General features: G+C 45.6%; 1 protein-coding gene across 3 annotated transcripts; it reads left to right on the top strand.

The window, feature by feature from the left end:
* Nucleotides 1-905: 905 nt before the first annotated feature.
* Nucleotides 906-15,631, top strand: Mettl13 (methyltransferase 13, eEF1A N-terminus and K55). 3 transcript variants are annotated; one of them, XM_063240267.1, is made up of 9 exons: nucleotides 1,208-1,341; nucleotides 1,714-1,806; nucleotides 2,786-3,545; nucleotides 4,809-5,008; nucleotides 6,508-6,703; nucleotides 9,016-9,183; nucleotides 10,562-10,777; nucleotides 13,046-13,177; nucleotides 14,471-15,631. In XM_063240267.1, the coding sequence occupies exons 3-9, from the start codon at nucleotides 2,891-2,893 to the stop codon at nucleotides 14,743-14,745; spliced, it is 1,842 nt and encodes a 613-aa protein (XP_063096337.1). In that variant the 5' UTR covers nucleotides 1,208-1,341; nucleotides 1,714-1,806; nucleotides 2,786-2,890; the 3' UTR covers nucleotides 14,746-15,631. The 3 variants fall into 3 exon arrangements, with proteins under 3 accessions (XP_003474780.1, XP_063096337.1, XP_063096338.1); XM_003474732.5 differs by lacking the exon at nucleotides 1,714-1,806 and having other exon boundaries at nucleotides 906-1,341; XM_063240268.1 differs by lacking the exons at nucleotides 1,208-1,341; nucleotides 1,714-1,806 and having other exon boundaries at nucleotides 2,908-3,085.
* The last annotated feature ends 519 nt before the right edge of the window (nucleotides 15,632-16,150 follow it).

Here is a 16,150-nt window from a genome sequence, read left to right as displayed (position 1 = left end):
TTTTTGTCTTTTTCTTTTTTTTATTGGTACCAGGGATCGAACTCACGACTGCCTGCTTGCAAGGCAGGCCCTTATGCTGCTGAGCTAAATCCCCAGCCCCTAAAATTGCTAGTTTTTTTTTTTTTCTTTTTTTAATCTTTTTATCGTTACCGGGGATTGAACTCACTACCACCTGCTTGCAAGGCAGGTGCTTATGCCGCTGAGCTAAATCCCCAGCCCCCAAAACGCACATCTTAAAGGACAGTATGTTTATCAAACACAAAATCAGCACCTATGGATGGCATCAAAATGAGAAACTGACGAGGCCAGCACTCTGGATACCTAATAGTTACTGTTTTCTCCTTAATTGTTCTAATTACACTATTGGGAGTGGAATCCTGTATTTCGCAGCAAAGTACAACCAAGACCATTTCCCTCAAAATTCAGCCGGGGACAAACAAGGACTGGCAAAACAGGGCTGGGGAGGGGAATGCAGAAGATAACGCAGACCGCGCCGGCCGTCCTGTAGGAAGGACTGGCTTTACTTCTGAGATCACATCCTTCGGAGCAGCAAAGCTCCCTGTCCTCCTTCCGTCCACCTCCAGGCCGTGCCAGACAACAAGCCCGCCACGTTCGGGGTGGGGGTGGGGGAGAGGAGGGGAGGAGGGGAGGGGAGAAAGAGACTCTCCGCTGCGCCTGCGCAGTGCAGACTCGGAAAGGCCGCCCCTGCGCGGCGCCGCTAGGAAGCAGGGTCAAGGAGCCGGCCCTTTTCTCTGGGACTGCGGCCCCGAGGTCCCGCCCCCTTTGCCTCACGTAGACAGAACTGTCTGCGCTGAGTCGCTACGGTCAGACGGGGGCGAACGCTTCTCGGCCAATGAGAGGTCAGGAACAAAGAGCGGGGACGAATAAAAGCTAGGCGGCTGCCCAATCACGAGGCCTCACACCCGGATGTGCTTGCGGGTTCTGAAAGCTAGCTCAGCACCGGGGTGCGGCTTTCCACACGTGAGGCTTTCCACACGTGAGGACCCTAAGGAGGCTGTGGGCATGTGAATTAAGTTCAGTGGCTCGCGTGCGTTTGCCTACTCGGGGTCGTTCCTTCGGGTGTCGAGTGGGGGCCCACATCGATGGGTCTGTTAGTGACTAGAATAGTCGGTCGGATGCTACCTCACAGGGAATAGTTGTGGAACTCGCCCCTTGGGCAAAGAGAATATGAATCTCCTACCTAAAAGCTCCAAGGATTTTGGCTCTGTTGACTACTGGGAGAAGTTCTTCCAGCAGCGAGGAAAACAGGCTTTCGAGTGGTATGGGACCTACCTGGAACTGTGCGGAGTGCTGCACAAGTACATCAAGCCTAGGGAGAAGGTAAGGGTCTCGGCCGGGGCCCGTGCGGGTGCTCGGGGAGGCGGGGACTGTTTACGGTACCCTGCACTCGGTGGGCCCGCAGACCTGGGGACCCTCCATGGTGGGACTCGCACTTTCGGGATTCCATGCCTCGTTCTGGCCAAGAGACAGCGTTAAATTAGTCCCTTACAGATTTTCAATTAAAAGATCTCGCCTCAGGGCATCCTCAAATTAATAACCATTCTTGCGATAATGAATCCTTAGTAGCCCAGTGCTGAAAGTATGCTCTTCTGTCCTCGCGCATTCCTTGGGGTGGATAGCATGCGTGGCCTCAGCGATGTGTGTTTGTTCAGTGTTGTGGCGCGCTCACTGAGTTTCAGGTGCTATGTTCAGCCCTTCAGCTACGGGAGATTTAAGATAGAATTCCTGCAGACGTTCCAGAAGTGAGAAGGCTGTCATAGATCTCGTAGAGGTGAAGTGTGCAAGGTAAAAAAAAAAGACAGGTTTTTTTTGGGGGGGGGGGTCTTTTTGAGACAGGATCTCGCTCTAGCAGTTCAGGCTGGCCTTGAGCTCACTTTGTAGCCCAGGTTGGTCTCGAACTCACAACGATCCTCCCACCTCAGCCTCCCGAGTGCTGGGATTACAGGCATGAGCCTCCACGCCCCGCAAAAGACAATTTTTTAAAAGAGAAAGCTTATGCGAAGCCTCCTGCTGGGTGTTTTCTTCTATGTGCAGTCTTTTAAATTTTATGAACTCAAGAGAATAGTTCACAAGGATGTCGGTGTGTAGGCATATAGGAAGTCTCATGGAGATTTAAATTCAGGCTTACCTGGCACCATAGCTTATGTGCTTTTTGGGTGGCTGGGTGGGTGGGGGAGAAGGTTTATGAATTTCTTAAACTATGCTTTTCCAGAGGTGGAGACATCAGAGCAGAATTCTGTAGATGAATGAGAGATTGCTTCACATAGAGGGAGGCAATAACCTTTTAAGTTTGACTTTAGGATAGCTTAATGTGGTGGAATGGAATTATGGTGGGAGTAAGATGTGAAACCTCCCAAATGCAGTTCATTGTCTAGTGAAGCAAAGGCATGAGTGAATAGAGGAATTGGGGCTCATGCCAGGCCTAAGTTTCTAAGAGGAATGCAGGAGATTTTTAACTGTAGCTACTGTGTTTGAATTCTGTAACTTATTAATGCATACTTGTTTCAGAGAAAAGGACTGTTTGATTCGTTTCACCACTTCAAAGCACATAACCTGTTTTGTAGCCAGCCGGTTTTCACTAATAAATCTTTAACCCGTGGTGTTTCAAGTGGAGTCTGACATCAACCATGATGTTGCTACCTGACAGTAGCATCTCTCCACCTTTGGAAAGCAGGCAGTGCCTAGGGCGAGTCTTTTTTAAAGTGTCAGAAGTGCATTTCTTTGCCTTGATTATCTCCATCTTGCTCCTGATGTTTTCCCCCAGGTGCTGGTGATTGGTTGTGGCAACTCAGAGCTGAGCGAGCAGCTGTATGATGTGGGCTATCAGGATATAGTGAACATTGACATCAGTGAGGTTGTCATCAAGCAAATGAAGGAACGCAATGCCAGCCGACGACCCCAGATGAGCTTCTTAAAGATGGACATGACACAGATGGAGTTTCCGGATGCCTCGTTCCAAGTGGTGTTGGACAAAGGCACCCTGGATGCTGTCCTGACAGATGAGGAGGAGAGGACCCTGCAGCTGGTGGACAGGATGCTGGCTGAGGTTGGCCGTGTCCTGCAGGTGGGCGGTCGCTACCTCTGCATCTCCCTGGCTCAGGCTCACATCCTGAAGAAAGCAGTGGGTCACTTCTCTCGGGAGGGGTGGATGGTAAGGGTGCACCAAGTGGCTGACTGCCAGGACTTGATGTTGGAATCAGAGCCTCGCTTCTCCCTGCCTGTTTTTGCCTTCATCATGACCAAGTTCAGACCAGTCCCTGGCTCTGGCCTTCAGATCTTTGAGCTGTGTGCTCAGGAGCAGGGCAAGCCCGTGCGGCTGGAAAGTGCTGAGCAGCTGGCAGAGGCCGTGCGGGAGCGGCAGCAGTATGCCTGGCTATGTGGCCAGCTTCGCCGCAAGGCCGGGCTGGGGAGTGTGTCTCTGGACTTGTGCAGTGGGGACACGGGGGAGCCACGCTACACCCTCCACGTGGTGGACAGCCCCACTGTGAAACCATCGCGGGACAATCATTTTGCCATTTTCATCAGTGAGTTGGGATTGCTGCTGCCTCTCTTCCTCGGAGGGGCTGGACATGGGCTTTGGTGGATGGGTGTGTCTTGGTTGTTTTTGCCTTCAGAGGGTGGTACTTCCAGAGAGCTAGATCAGCCAAGGCATGGTGAAGTGAAAGGAATAGTTTTCCATGACCCTGCTTGGATTTAAGTCTTATTCCTCCTCACCTTCCATTGCAATGGTGTTGGTAGGGAAGAGAGTAAAGTTAGTTATTTCAGAGATGTCAGTTCCTATGCCATTGGATAATGGAAGCAGTGCTGAATTAGCTGGCCCCTCAGGGAGTTGTAGTCACAGCTCTAACTTCTGTGCTGAGGGATCTGGGAGAGTTGCTGTGTTTGTCTGGAAGTTAGGGAGGCAGCACAAGGTAGCAGCTGGAAAAGAGAACCCAGCTATTGGTTCCAGTCATGGCTTAGTTACTTCAGGTGGCGTGATACAGAACAAGTTACATGTCTTTCTGTGCCTCAGTTTCGTCATCTATAAAATGAGATTGTGACACTCTTCTGTAATTGTGAGAAGTGTGAAATCTCTTAGAAATGGTTCCTGATATGTGTTCAGTGCTTTATAAATGTTAGATCTATTACTGAAAGGAATAAAGGATACTAGATATAAAATAAGGATCAAGAGATTGGGTGAGGAAGTGCTTTCAAACATAGAAAGTTCTATACAAATGCAAAATGTTACGATCATCCAAGTAATTAGTTTCCTGACGACCAAGCCATTTCTCTAAGTGTTTTGCAATCCCGCCTGTGGGATTGAAAAGCACAGTGAATATGAATGTGGAACCTGGGACTGAACTGCTTGAGTTTGAGTCCCAGCTTTGCCATTTACTAGCTTTGTGAACTCGGGTGAATAATGTAACTTCTGTGTCTTCTTTCTTCTTTTGTAAAATAGAATAGTAATGTTACCTGCATCTTGCGTTTTTGGGAGGAGTCTACTAGTTTGTTTGTAAACAACTTGGAATCATGACTGGCACGTAATAAGTTTTACTGTTATGACTGTTTGTCGCACATTAAGTGCTTGCTTCCTTTGCTTTATAGACACAGTCACATGCCTGTCCCCCATGTCTGATGGGCAGCTTTGCTGGGTGTAATTGTGCTAGGAATTGATAGCCCCTAAGTGGGTCACAGGCAAGGAAGATGCTGGTCCTGGGTAAGTCCAGCTTTCTGCCAGGTGGACCATAATGATTGTGGAGGCATGAACACTTCGCGTGACTCCTTGTAACCAGGTGTGTCTTTTCCAGTTCCCCAGGGCCGGGAGACTGAGTGGCTGTTTGGCATGGAGGAGGGCCGGAAGCAGCTGGCAGCCAGTGCAGGCTTCAGGAGGCTGATCACAGTGGCTCTTCATCGAGGTCAACAGTACGATGGTATGGACAGTATTCAGGCTGAGCTGTCAGCTAGAGTCATGGAGCTGGCTCCAGCTGGGATGCCCACTCAGCAGCAGGTACCAAAGCTTTGGCAGCAGCTTTCACTGGTCTCTAGAGTCACATGAACAGCCAGGAAGGCAGAGGGTACCTTGCAAAGAGCTACAATCTGTGCCCCCTCATCTGATCCTTTCCTGAGTAGAAAACCACTTTCTCTTACCCTTAGCAGAGAGCAGAAGGTGAGCACTTGCTTTTAGAAGAGTCACAGTAGCATCTGTATTGGGAGTGAAGAAGGGGCTCTGAAATTCCCCAGAGATTATAGGAAGGAAATGTGAATCTGTGTCTATGACCTGGCTTGCCTGGGTCTCACTGAGTGAAGAGGAATCTTTGGCTGCATATAAAACACAATATATGCAGGTGGCAAAATTTACTTTTTAAAAACTATTTTTTGTTTTAAAATGAGGATGTCTAACTCATGGGCTGCAGGTTAGACACCCCCCCCCCCAGCTTCTAACTCTTTGAATTATGGATTGCTCAGACTGGACTTTCTTTTTCCTTTCCCACTCTTGAAAAAGACTTCCTTGACCATTTGCTTCTCCAAACTCATTATCTGAGGGTATGAGAGAGATAGGGCCAATGCTGCTCAGCACAATTTTCAGGATATCAGCATTACTGGCCTGGTATTTTGCCAAAGTGGTGATATGATACTGAATTATCAGTTGACACCTGTCTTGTGCTGTACTGGTCACCAAGAGTAATTGATAAGTGGCTTTATTGTAAGAACTGTCCTTTTTAATAAGCGGGAAAGCCAACGTATTTGGAGATTTGATGTGTAACAGACCTAAAAAACAAATCCTTGGTCCTGGGTTCCCAGCCTGTGGTCCTGCCCTCTAGGCTAACTTGTGTTGACACAGAAATGTGTGATTCTGTCTGGAAGACTTTGAGCTTGATACCCATCAGACAGACTTTATTTTCAGGGTCTCCCATTCCCTCTGGGAAATTTCATTTGTGACCTTTCTCACCATTACTTCTGCTTGCAAGGTCACAGATTACTGGTATACATGCAGATTGTCAAATACAGTTCTCTGACAAAATGAATAGATATAAATATGGTAGGAGAGGTTTAGGCAGGAAATGTATTTTTTCTCCCAAGATTTAGAAAAATGAGAGAAAAAAGATGATAAGAACTTGGGGGAGGGAGAAATTTTTCCATGTTTCAAGTGGTGGTTTTATTCTTGGATTTCATTATCTTTGATTCCTTCTCATAGTTAGAGTCCTTCTGAGGATTCCCTCAAGATTTTGTTATCCTGGACTATTGCGATTTCTTTTGGGGGTTCTGATAACAAATTCTTGGGAAGAACCATCAGTGGTTTGGGAGATAAACATATTTATGTGTTAAATTAATTTTCAAAACATGATAAACCTTTTAAGGTCCATTCAAAAGTTACCATAAGTACTTTAATAGAATGGCAAATCTTTGGAGTTATTCTCCAGAACCTTGACGTGGGGATTCCTCATTGGCACACAGAGGTCAGAAAGTGTTTTGACCTTGTCTCTGGCTGTACCTTTGTACCTTTAGGTGCCCTTTCTGTCTGTGGGTGGGGACATCGGAGTCCGGACCATTCAGCACCAAGACTGCAGCCCCTTGAGTGGCAACTATGTCATTGAGGACGTGCAAGGGGATGACAGGCGATACTTTCGTCGGCTGATCTTTCTCAGCAACAGGAATGTGGTGCAGTCTGAAGCCAGGCTGCTGCAAGAGGTGTCTCACAGAGGTGAGGGGGCACGGGCATGGCGATGGGACCTGGATGTCATGGCGTGGGCTCGGTTTGGGGTGGTCAGAAAGGCCTGGGTGCTTGGCCGAATGTGGGACCGACTTGGTACCTGTGGCCAGAGGTATCCTGTCCTTTGGGCTCTTAGGGTACTGGTGGGGATAAGCAGAGTGCTGCTATTCGTCCCGTTCTTAGCAAAGTCTGGCTCTGAAATGATGAGCAGGGCAGTGAAGCCAAATAAGTGTGATAATCACAGTTTTAAAAGGGCATCTGTTTTACAAGTTGCTGTGTACGTGTTTGTATATTATTTTGGAAGACTTGTGTGAGCTGAGCCAGAAACAGGGTGCACGTGAACCCTGTTCCACTGTAGTGTTAACAGGTGTTAGATTTGGTGGATGCCTTAGAGCACGTGGACCATGCTATGCAGTGGACCTGTGACAAGGGAAGTGTTCACTGTCTGGGCTGCTGGCATGGTGGCCATCAGCCGTAAACACCTGCTAACCATGCAGAATATGGCAGGTGTGACTTAAAGGAGTGAATCATATTTTAGTTAAATTTAAATTAAAGTGGTCACAGAAGACTGACGCCTACAGTGTTGGGCAGCATAGGTTTAGACGAGTGATGGCAAACCTTCAGGAGCTTTGGATGACACAAACAGCCTGGTGCAGCACTCGTGCCATGGGGTTACCACTGCTGGTCTAGACCTTCACCTCTAGGTACCCTATGCGATCCCCCAAATGCTGTGCAGAATCTCACTGATGGAGAAGTCAAGGAGTTTTACCTGTTTCTTTTGCTAGGTGTGTAATTGATTGAAAAATGTGTAGAATAAAAAGGGAATGCTCTTGTCGTCTTCCGCAGTGCAGCTTCCTTTTGTTACTGAGGTTGTGGGACAGAATCAGAAACTGAGTCTTCTCATTCCCACTTGTGTCCTTTAAAATATTGTCCTTATAGCAGGGCCATTTGGAAGAGGGGAGAGAAAGAGAGAGAGAGAGAAAGAGAGAGGGAATGAATGAACTGAAACTTGTGAGACAGATTTGCCCTGATCAGGCATTCTCAGAGTGATTTTTTTTCTTTAGAGTTTTTGTCTGGTCAAATGCACTCATGTTTGTTGGGGCCTGCTCCCTAATATTTGGTTACTCAGATTGCAGTTTTGTTCAGTTTCATCTAGATCTCAGTAGAATTGCTTAACAGATCATGTTTCCCCTTCCAGTTTGGGTTTTGGGGTTTTCCATCATTGTCACGTTCCTTTCCTTGGTGTACCTTTCTTCCCGTGGGAAGATTGGTCTCCAGTGAGGCAGTCTGGGTGACAGGAGGAGAACCGGGGTGTATGCCGGAGCCACGGTACTGGACGCCGCTGTGAACGCGGGTGGTGGTTATGAGAACAGAACCGTCTGTTCAGTAGGATAGTGAGGGAGCAGTTGCGGGAAGGCAGAGGGGTTCTTTGTGGGGTGTATGCCCTGCACGGTTTCCTTTCCCAGCAGGGTGCTACGTGGCACTGTCTGTGTGGCACAGTGGGAAGGTGGCAGGTGTTGGTGACCGGCAGGGCAGTGCTGTAGCCTGTCTGCACCACTCACTGATTCGGGGCCGATTGACTTAACTCTTGAGATGTTCAGTTCTCGCCTGTGCCAAGAAGGGGAAAGATAGGGTTGGGAGAGCAAAAAGATCAAAAGTCCTGCTTCAGTAACAGAGCGGGGAAAATTAGTAACGCTGCGTCTTCTGTGCAAGAATTTATGAGTCAGTCTTGTTCCCCTGTCAGTTGAGTCTTCCAAGGTGGTTTTTTTTTTCTTTTTGGTGGTACTGGGGATTGAACCCGGCCGTGTTCTCCCACTAAGCTACATTCTCAATTTCTCCCACTAAGCTACTTTCAATTTTTTATTTCAAGACAGGACCTTTGTAAATTGCCTAGGCCAGCCTCAAATTTGTGATCCTTCTGCCTTAGCTTCCCAAGTAGCTGGGATTACAAGTGTGTGCCACTGCACCTGGCTGAGATTTCCTAGATTTTTGAGTGTGATTTTGCCACCTTTTTCAACTCCTTGGAAACCAAGGTGTGTGGTGAATGTTAAAATAATCTTCTCAGGGAGAGGGGAAGATCTGATTTGTAGTTTGCCAACTTCTGTGATACAAAAATTCCTTGCACGGCTAATTCTGGGCTGTTGGTATGATTGATGTCAAGCAGTTTATACAACTCTTGTATATTTAACACTGGTTCTCGAGTCTGGTCAGTGCAGTGGCAGCACGCTATTGCCGGTATCTCTTGCTCTCTAAGCAGGAGTGTAAGAAGCACAGCACTTCATTAGTCTGAACCTCTCCTTTAGCCCAGAAGAAGCGGAAAAAGGACAAGAAGAAGCAGCGGCCTGTTGATACTTGTGAGGACCTCCCTGCGGCCCCAGGGCAGTCCATCGATAAGAGTTACCTGTGCTGTGAACACCATAAAGCCATGATCGCTGGCCTCGCTCTGCTGAGAAATCCAGAGCAGCTTCTCGGTAAGAGAACCACCGCTCACTGCCTTCACATAGAGAGCCTGTAAGACTGCAGAAGTGGGTGAGTTGCTTTGTGGCTTGAGAACAATGGTCCTAGACTGAAGTCCACATGCATATTTTCTTCATCTATCCTCTAAGTTAAATCAGCATCAGTATTTTTGGAGAGAGGTGGGGAGGGCACTGGGGATTGAAGCCGGAGCCTTTGCACTGAGCTGCATTTTCCCCTCTTTTTTTATTTTCATTTTATGACAGGGTCTCGCAGAGTTGTGAGGTTGCCCGGGCTGGGTAAAATTAGGATATAAAATTAATCAGTGAGATATGTAAAGGACAGATTTTTAAGTTGTTTAGCTTGATGAATTATTACACCCATGTATATATACACATTAACTAGATGGTCCATTTAAATATCATATTTCTTTTGCCTTTGAATAATGTGACTTTTGACTATGAGACGCAATTTTATCTTGAATTTCTACTGTAAAAAATCTTTTATTATAGTTAGTGTACTGATTGCCCTCTCGATATTTAACAGGCTTGGGTCTGATCACATTAGCAAATATTTTGTATTTCTTCCTTCAATTACAAATCTCTTTACCTGAGATACTGAGTATACCTTATTGAAGCACCTTATGGGTTTGTTGTTTCTTGGCATTAACAAGGTTTCCATCCCCAGGGTCTCAGTTTTTAGATTTAATCTGACCTTGTTTCTTTTTAGCGATTCTTTTGTTTCTTGTCTCCTTCAGTCTCCCTGTGCTTGCTATGGTTTTTCCTTTAGGGCTGGGGCCTTGTTTTCCTGTGGTTTATGGAACCTAGATGGGCTGGCCTCACCTGGTAGGTGTGTCATAGAAGGCAGTTAATGGCTTTTTGAATCAAGAGCCAAGTGAGGGGCATTGCATCTGTAGTTTCTTGTACTCATGAATAAAGTTGCTTGGCCATTCCTTCTCCATTTTTGGGGATGGGACTTTTATGGTACTCTTGATGCTATGTCACCTGAGTGCTTCAGGATCGTTAAAGGACAATAATAACAACACCTTTGTTTGTCTTCTGGATCTAGACAGCATGAAGCCAAAGTTGAATTTTCAAATTTCATTTAACTCCTGCATTTTTGCAATGAGATAGGGAGGCCAGATCTTTAAATCTTGTGTCCTCAAGCAGAGCTAACAGTCTAACTTTTTTGTCCTCCCAGAGGCTGTTGTAAAACTTTACAGTGAGCAGATGGCAAAGTAATGCTTTCTTAGGGGCTGGGGATTTAGCTCGGCGGCATAAGCACCTGCCTTGCAAGCAGGCGGTCGTGAGTTCGATCCCCGGTACCGATAAAAATGAAAAAGACAAAAAAACAAAACAAAACAAAACAAAGTAATGCTTTCTTCTTTTATTACAGAGACCCCACTGGCTTTGTTGGTAGTGGGCCTGGGTGGGGGCAGCCTCCCTCTCTTTGTCCATGATCATTTCCCCAAGTCTCGTGTTGACGCTGTGGAGATTGACCCTTGCATGTTGGAAGTGGCCACTCAGTGGTTTGGCTTCTCCCAAAGTGACCGGATGAAAGTCCACATTGCAGATGGCTTGGACTACATTACCAGCCTGGCAGGAGGAGAAGGTACTACTGTGGTTGCATCTGGGGGAGGGATGGGGTGGGGTCTGTCCCAAAGATGTTAGGCCCACAGGGACCCCTAAAGTTCATTTCTACAAGGAGGCATCAGCACCATTCCAGTCTGTTCATACACAATAAACATAGAGTGCTAACTCTCTCCTTAGGGCTGTGCTGAGCAACAAATAAAACAGACTTGCTGCTGCTTCACCCTGCCAAGGAAGCTGAGGAGGTCTATAGCTAGGTGCAGGACAGGGAAGAAAAGATGTGTGTGTGTTGGGAGGTGTTTCTTATAAACAGTTGGCTGAATGTGAAGTTAGAAATACGATGAAACCACATTTATGTAGATCTGTGATTGTTAGCCTCAGGGGACATTTGTCTGCAGACCTATTTTTGGGTGTCGTGGAATTGTATGTGGGGCCCATGCCATTGGTATCTGCTGGAGAGAGGCCAAAGATGCTGCTAAACATCTCCAGTGCACAGGACAGCTACTGATGATGAAGAATTATCTGTGGTACTAAGATTGAGAAACTCTGAGGAAGATGTTACTTTTTGGGATTTCTGATAGCCTTCCTGCTACTAGAATTATAGTAACATTTTGCTATAATGATTTGTACTGTAGACTTAGAACAAAAGGCATATTAATTTTTGAAAAATAATAGAGGCAAATGTTCTGCTGTTTTTGCAACTCTGTATACAAAGGCTCCTAGTGTCTTTGGTCCCTCAGCAAAGTCAGGTTGGTTCAGTTTTGCTGTGCTCAGGCTGCATTCTGTGGTCTGCTCATTCAGTAACAGGTACTCTGTTTTTCCCTGAACTAGAATGTTTCCAGGAATGGTGCAGCAAGCAAGCAAGCCTGGCAGGTGTGTTTGGGACTGGAGTGGACAGATGGCAGCCTTGATTTTAATTTAGACAATTGTAGACAATTTAGCCAGATCAATTTTTCAGATTTCCTCATTAAGAGCAGCTGACGTGTCTAGGAACTTACCATTGTGCCAGACATGTGGTGGATATTTAACGAATCATAGTGCTGCTGCTGTTATTATCTATGGGTAGGTTTTGAATAGTCCTAGCCATCTTCTTTAGCTATCACAACTTTCAGGTTATTAGAGGACTCAAGGATAAAGATGTGGGCCATCTTTTTCCCTGGACTTTGGTGAGCCTGCATGTGTTCTTATTAAGAAACCAAAATCAGGCATAGTAGTGTAGCTCAGTGGTAGGCAGTTACCTAGTGTGTCTAGTCTCCAGCACACCAGACAAACTACATACTCATGTGCAGACGTGCACCAAAACCTCCACAATTACATCTGCTCTGTGAATAGTAACAGGCATGCATGGTCCTGAAGAAGTACTTATTACTGAATCATCATTAGCACAGTCTTAGAGTTTGCTAGAAACATGTCAGTGGCGTTGTAGGCTTCTCCTTTGTAAAAACTACGTAATGTTATAGGAAGGAGCAGATTCAGGTCAACAGCTTGCTCATGCAGCATTCTCTTTTCTTTTTCGAGCCAGGTCTTTCTGAAGTAGAAAAGATACACTAACTCGGGTTTCAGGACATTTTTTCCTATGAGGGAACATGTGCTATTTCCAGAGTTGAGGTTATCATTTGCTGGGTCAGCTCTTAAAGGCCCAGGCAGCTGTTTTGTCTGGATCAGTGATTCGCAACTCTGTAATTTTTTTTTTGTTGTTGTTGTTGGTTTTTTTGAGACAGGGTCTTAATAAAGTAGTTCAGGCTGGCCTTGAATTCACTGTATCCTCTAGGTTGGCCTGGAACTTACAGCAATCCTCATGCTTTAGCCTCCTGAGGGCTGGGATTACAGGCATGCGCCTTGCTCAACTCTGTACCTTTTGAATCATCTGGGGAGCTGAAGAAAAATGTCAAGAGTCTTCCATCTCCCCTCCTGCCTGTTGTACCAGGGTCTTTGACATAATTGATTGGGAGTGGAGCCCACATTCTCTTAAGTGCTCAGAAACTTTTCAAGGTGATTCTAATGCTCTGCACGTAGTATTCTTTCTAGACTGGGCCCCACACATGCCTTTGGAAGTTACTTTTAAATGTAGGGGAAGGTCTCATCCTTATTGTAGGACAGTTTAAGCTGAAAACAAAGACTGTCCTGGACTGTGACATCAGTGTCCTTAACAGACAAACCACATTCCCCAAGTCATGCTTCTGACTTTGCCACCCTTGTCTACTGCAGGTCTCAGAGCAGGCCTGGTGTAGGGATGTAATGAGTTACTTTATTCAGCAAAGACAAGCACTTACTTGCTTTTCTTTCCTAGCACGGACTCACTATGATGTCATCATGTTTGATGTAGACAGTAAGGACCCAACACTGGGAATGAGTTGTCCACCCCCAGCATTTGTGGACCAGCTTTTCCTGCAGAAAGTCAAAAGCATCTTGGCAGATGAAGGTATGGAGAACTAAAGATTGGAGAGGGAGGAGGGAGGCAGCTTCTAAAATTTTTTTATCTTTAGTAAAAAATACATATGTAAGTATGTATAACTTGATCAGTTTTTCAAATTGAATACATGTGTTTAGCGGGACCAAACGCAGAACATTTGTTGCATTCTCCAAGTTTACCTCTTACCCCCTTTCAGTAACTCTTCCTCCTCCCAAAGTTAATCACCACATTAGCTCTGTCATCACAGCTTAATTTTGCTTGTTTTTGTCTTATATAGACGGAACCATGTCATACACTCTTCAAGTGTGTGTGTGGTTTTGGTTTTTTTTTTGCGTTAAGGTGCGATTCAGTCACAGTACTGTGTTTTACATTGTTCATTGTTAACTGCTGTTCATGTTGTGTGAGTGCAGCACCATTAATATACCCATTATCACTACTAATTTTGGAGTTGTTTCCTCTGGGGGCATTGGGTGCAGTGCTGCCATTACCAGCAGTAGAACATTTGGTGAAATATATTGCATATTTCATAGGGTCCTAACTGTTAGATCATAAGTTACATGGTTGCTCAGCTCTTATGGATTCTGCCACATAGTTTTACAAAGGGGTCATAACCATTCACATTCCAACTAGCATGGTAACAGAGGCTACCACTTGAATGCTCCCTGTAGGTCCTGCACTGGGCCATGTGTTATTTAATCTTCATAGTAGCTCATTTTTAGATGAGGAAACTGAGGTCAAGAAGACTTGCCAGGGTGACATGTGGTAACAGTCAGAACTTCAGCCCTGTCTTTGTCACTTGAAAGCTGGACTTGATCCTATGTTTGGAATCCACTAAGTGCTTTGCTTTGATGTAAGATTCTGGAGTGGGCTGGGTTGAGTTAGAAGCTTTTTTGCAAGATAACAAGGTAAGTTTGGTCTTCTCATTGGTTAAGAGAGACTCTGATGTATATATCAAGAACATAACATCCTTATGGGATTAGTGGAATTTTCTTTCTTGGGGATATTACTTCTTTCTCAGAACCACTCTGGGAAAAAGGCATGTAATAGAATGGTAATGTGTTTGCTGCAGAGAAGACTCAGATAAACCTGAAGTTTTCTTGTGGCTCATATCCCTGCACTGTTCTCTTTTTGCCTTTGCATGCCGTGTGGTCTCTGTAACCTTGGTGCTGCTATAGGTATGTTTTCTTAGTCCCCAGCCTCTCTGGAACAGAAATTGGCCTTCCCCTTAGAGATACCTGATCCTTGTCTCCAATACGCCTCCTGATCTGCGGTCAGTCTGACTCTTTCTTTCCCACCCTCTAGGTGTTTTTATCCTGAACCTGGTGTGCCGAGACTTAGGGCTAAAGGACTCGGTGCTGGCTGGACTCAGGGCAGTGTTTCCTCTCCTATACGTTCGGCGAATTGAAGGAGAAGTGAATGAGATCCTGTTCTGCCAGCTGCATCCTGAGCAGAAGCTTGCCACACCAGCGCTCCTAGAAATGGCCCAGGCCTTGGAGCGGACCCTAAGGAAGCCTGGGGGGGCCTGGGATGACACATACGTCCTGTCAGATATGCTCAAGATGGTGAAGATTGTATAATCGCTGAGGCCATGCTGTTCTCTAAGCTTCCTGCCCTGACTTGACCCTGGACTCCTGACCTGGCAAAAATTGAAGACCTACTTTTTTAAAAGTTGTATTTTTTTTGCTTTCATACTCTACTACCTGTAGACTCAAGCAGGGGTGAGATTACCTGAAGATCTGGGGAATAAAGTCCTTCCCATTCTGTCCTTTTCAGTGTTACTTGGGTTGATCATGTTTGTTTCCTATACCATGTCCCTGCAGAGGCTTCCTTGTTGGAACTCCTAGCAGACACTGCATGTCTCAAGAAATATGTGCCAAACTCCTTAGGACCAATGACAATCCGATTTGATTACATCTGTCATTTATTGCTTTGTGTTTGCTTTTTCCCTTTCTGTTTTGGTAGGAAGCAGCCCAAGTGAGATAGCAAAGACTGTATGCCAAAAGACTAAGTGGCCTTTCTGTAGAAGCAGACAGATTTTCAAGAACATCTACTGTTTGTCTCCTTGCAGATGGAACTGTCATCAAAATTGTCACAAGTTTAGGAATGTGTTAACCTACTCAGAAGCTTACCTTAACTATCCAGATGTTATAGGCTAAGGCGTTTGTATGTTCTCAGTGATGGGGATTTGGATAGCTGTTTCCATCATTGTGTATGTCAGACTTGGCAGACGAAAGTCTCTGGTATTTGTTTACTCACATTTACTAAGTGACAGTTACACGCCAGACTGTGTAAAGAGCTGTAGTGGAAGTAAACATGCTTAAAAATAGCAAAAAATAAAAACAAAACCTTAAACACACAGATTAGTAATAAAAAATTAACATGTTCCAGGCACTATACTCAGTGTTGTACTATATTATCTCATTTAATCTGAGATAAAAAATAAACCAAAACTCTGACCCCAAACCTCACTTGAGCCAGAAGTATTAATTATATGTGTTTATTGAGACCATTAAACCAACTGTTCTAATATTGGGTTGGATTTCATCTTGTATTTATTTCAGGCCTCATTTAAGCAGAGCCAAGGAAAACAGACATTGTCATCAGGTACCAACCTGGTCCTTTAGACTCTAGTCTTGACATAAAGCATATTCCCATGGTAGGTTGTCATCCTGGCAAAACCAGGTCAGTTAAGGAGGTGTGTGACTGTAGTGTGTTTAGATCTTGGGTGTTAGAAATAGGTGGTCTTGTTCCAGGAAAGGTTCTTCTCTGGAATCAAGTAAGGCGGCCCCTCTGGCTTTCTATCCTATGAGGTAACGCAGTGGTAGGGCAGGTTCCAGAGGCACAGGGTGTGAGTCAGGAGCTCATCTGCCTCTCCGTGCTCACAGCCTCTGGTGCTGTGTGGAGTTTGGAGCAGCACATCTGGGTGCCTCAGCCAGGTTGGAGAATTACAATGATGAAAAGTTACCAAGCATCTTAGTGGTT

The sequence above is a fragment of the Cavia porcellus genome, unplaced genomic scaffold (assembly GCF_034190915.1).
Source record: "Cavia porcellus strain 051 isolate PalLab524CR breed Dunkin Hartley unplaced genomic scaffold, mCavPor4.1 scaffold_29, whole genome shotgun sequence".
Classification (NCBI taxonomy): Eukaryota; Metazoa; Chordata; class Mammalia; order Rodentia; family Caviidae; genus Cavia; species Cavia porcellus.
The sequence above is the reverse complement of the archived record's forward strand: the minus strand, read 5'-3'. Positions and strand labels throughout refer to the sequence as shown.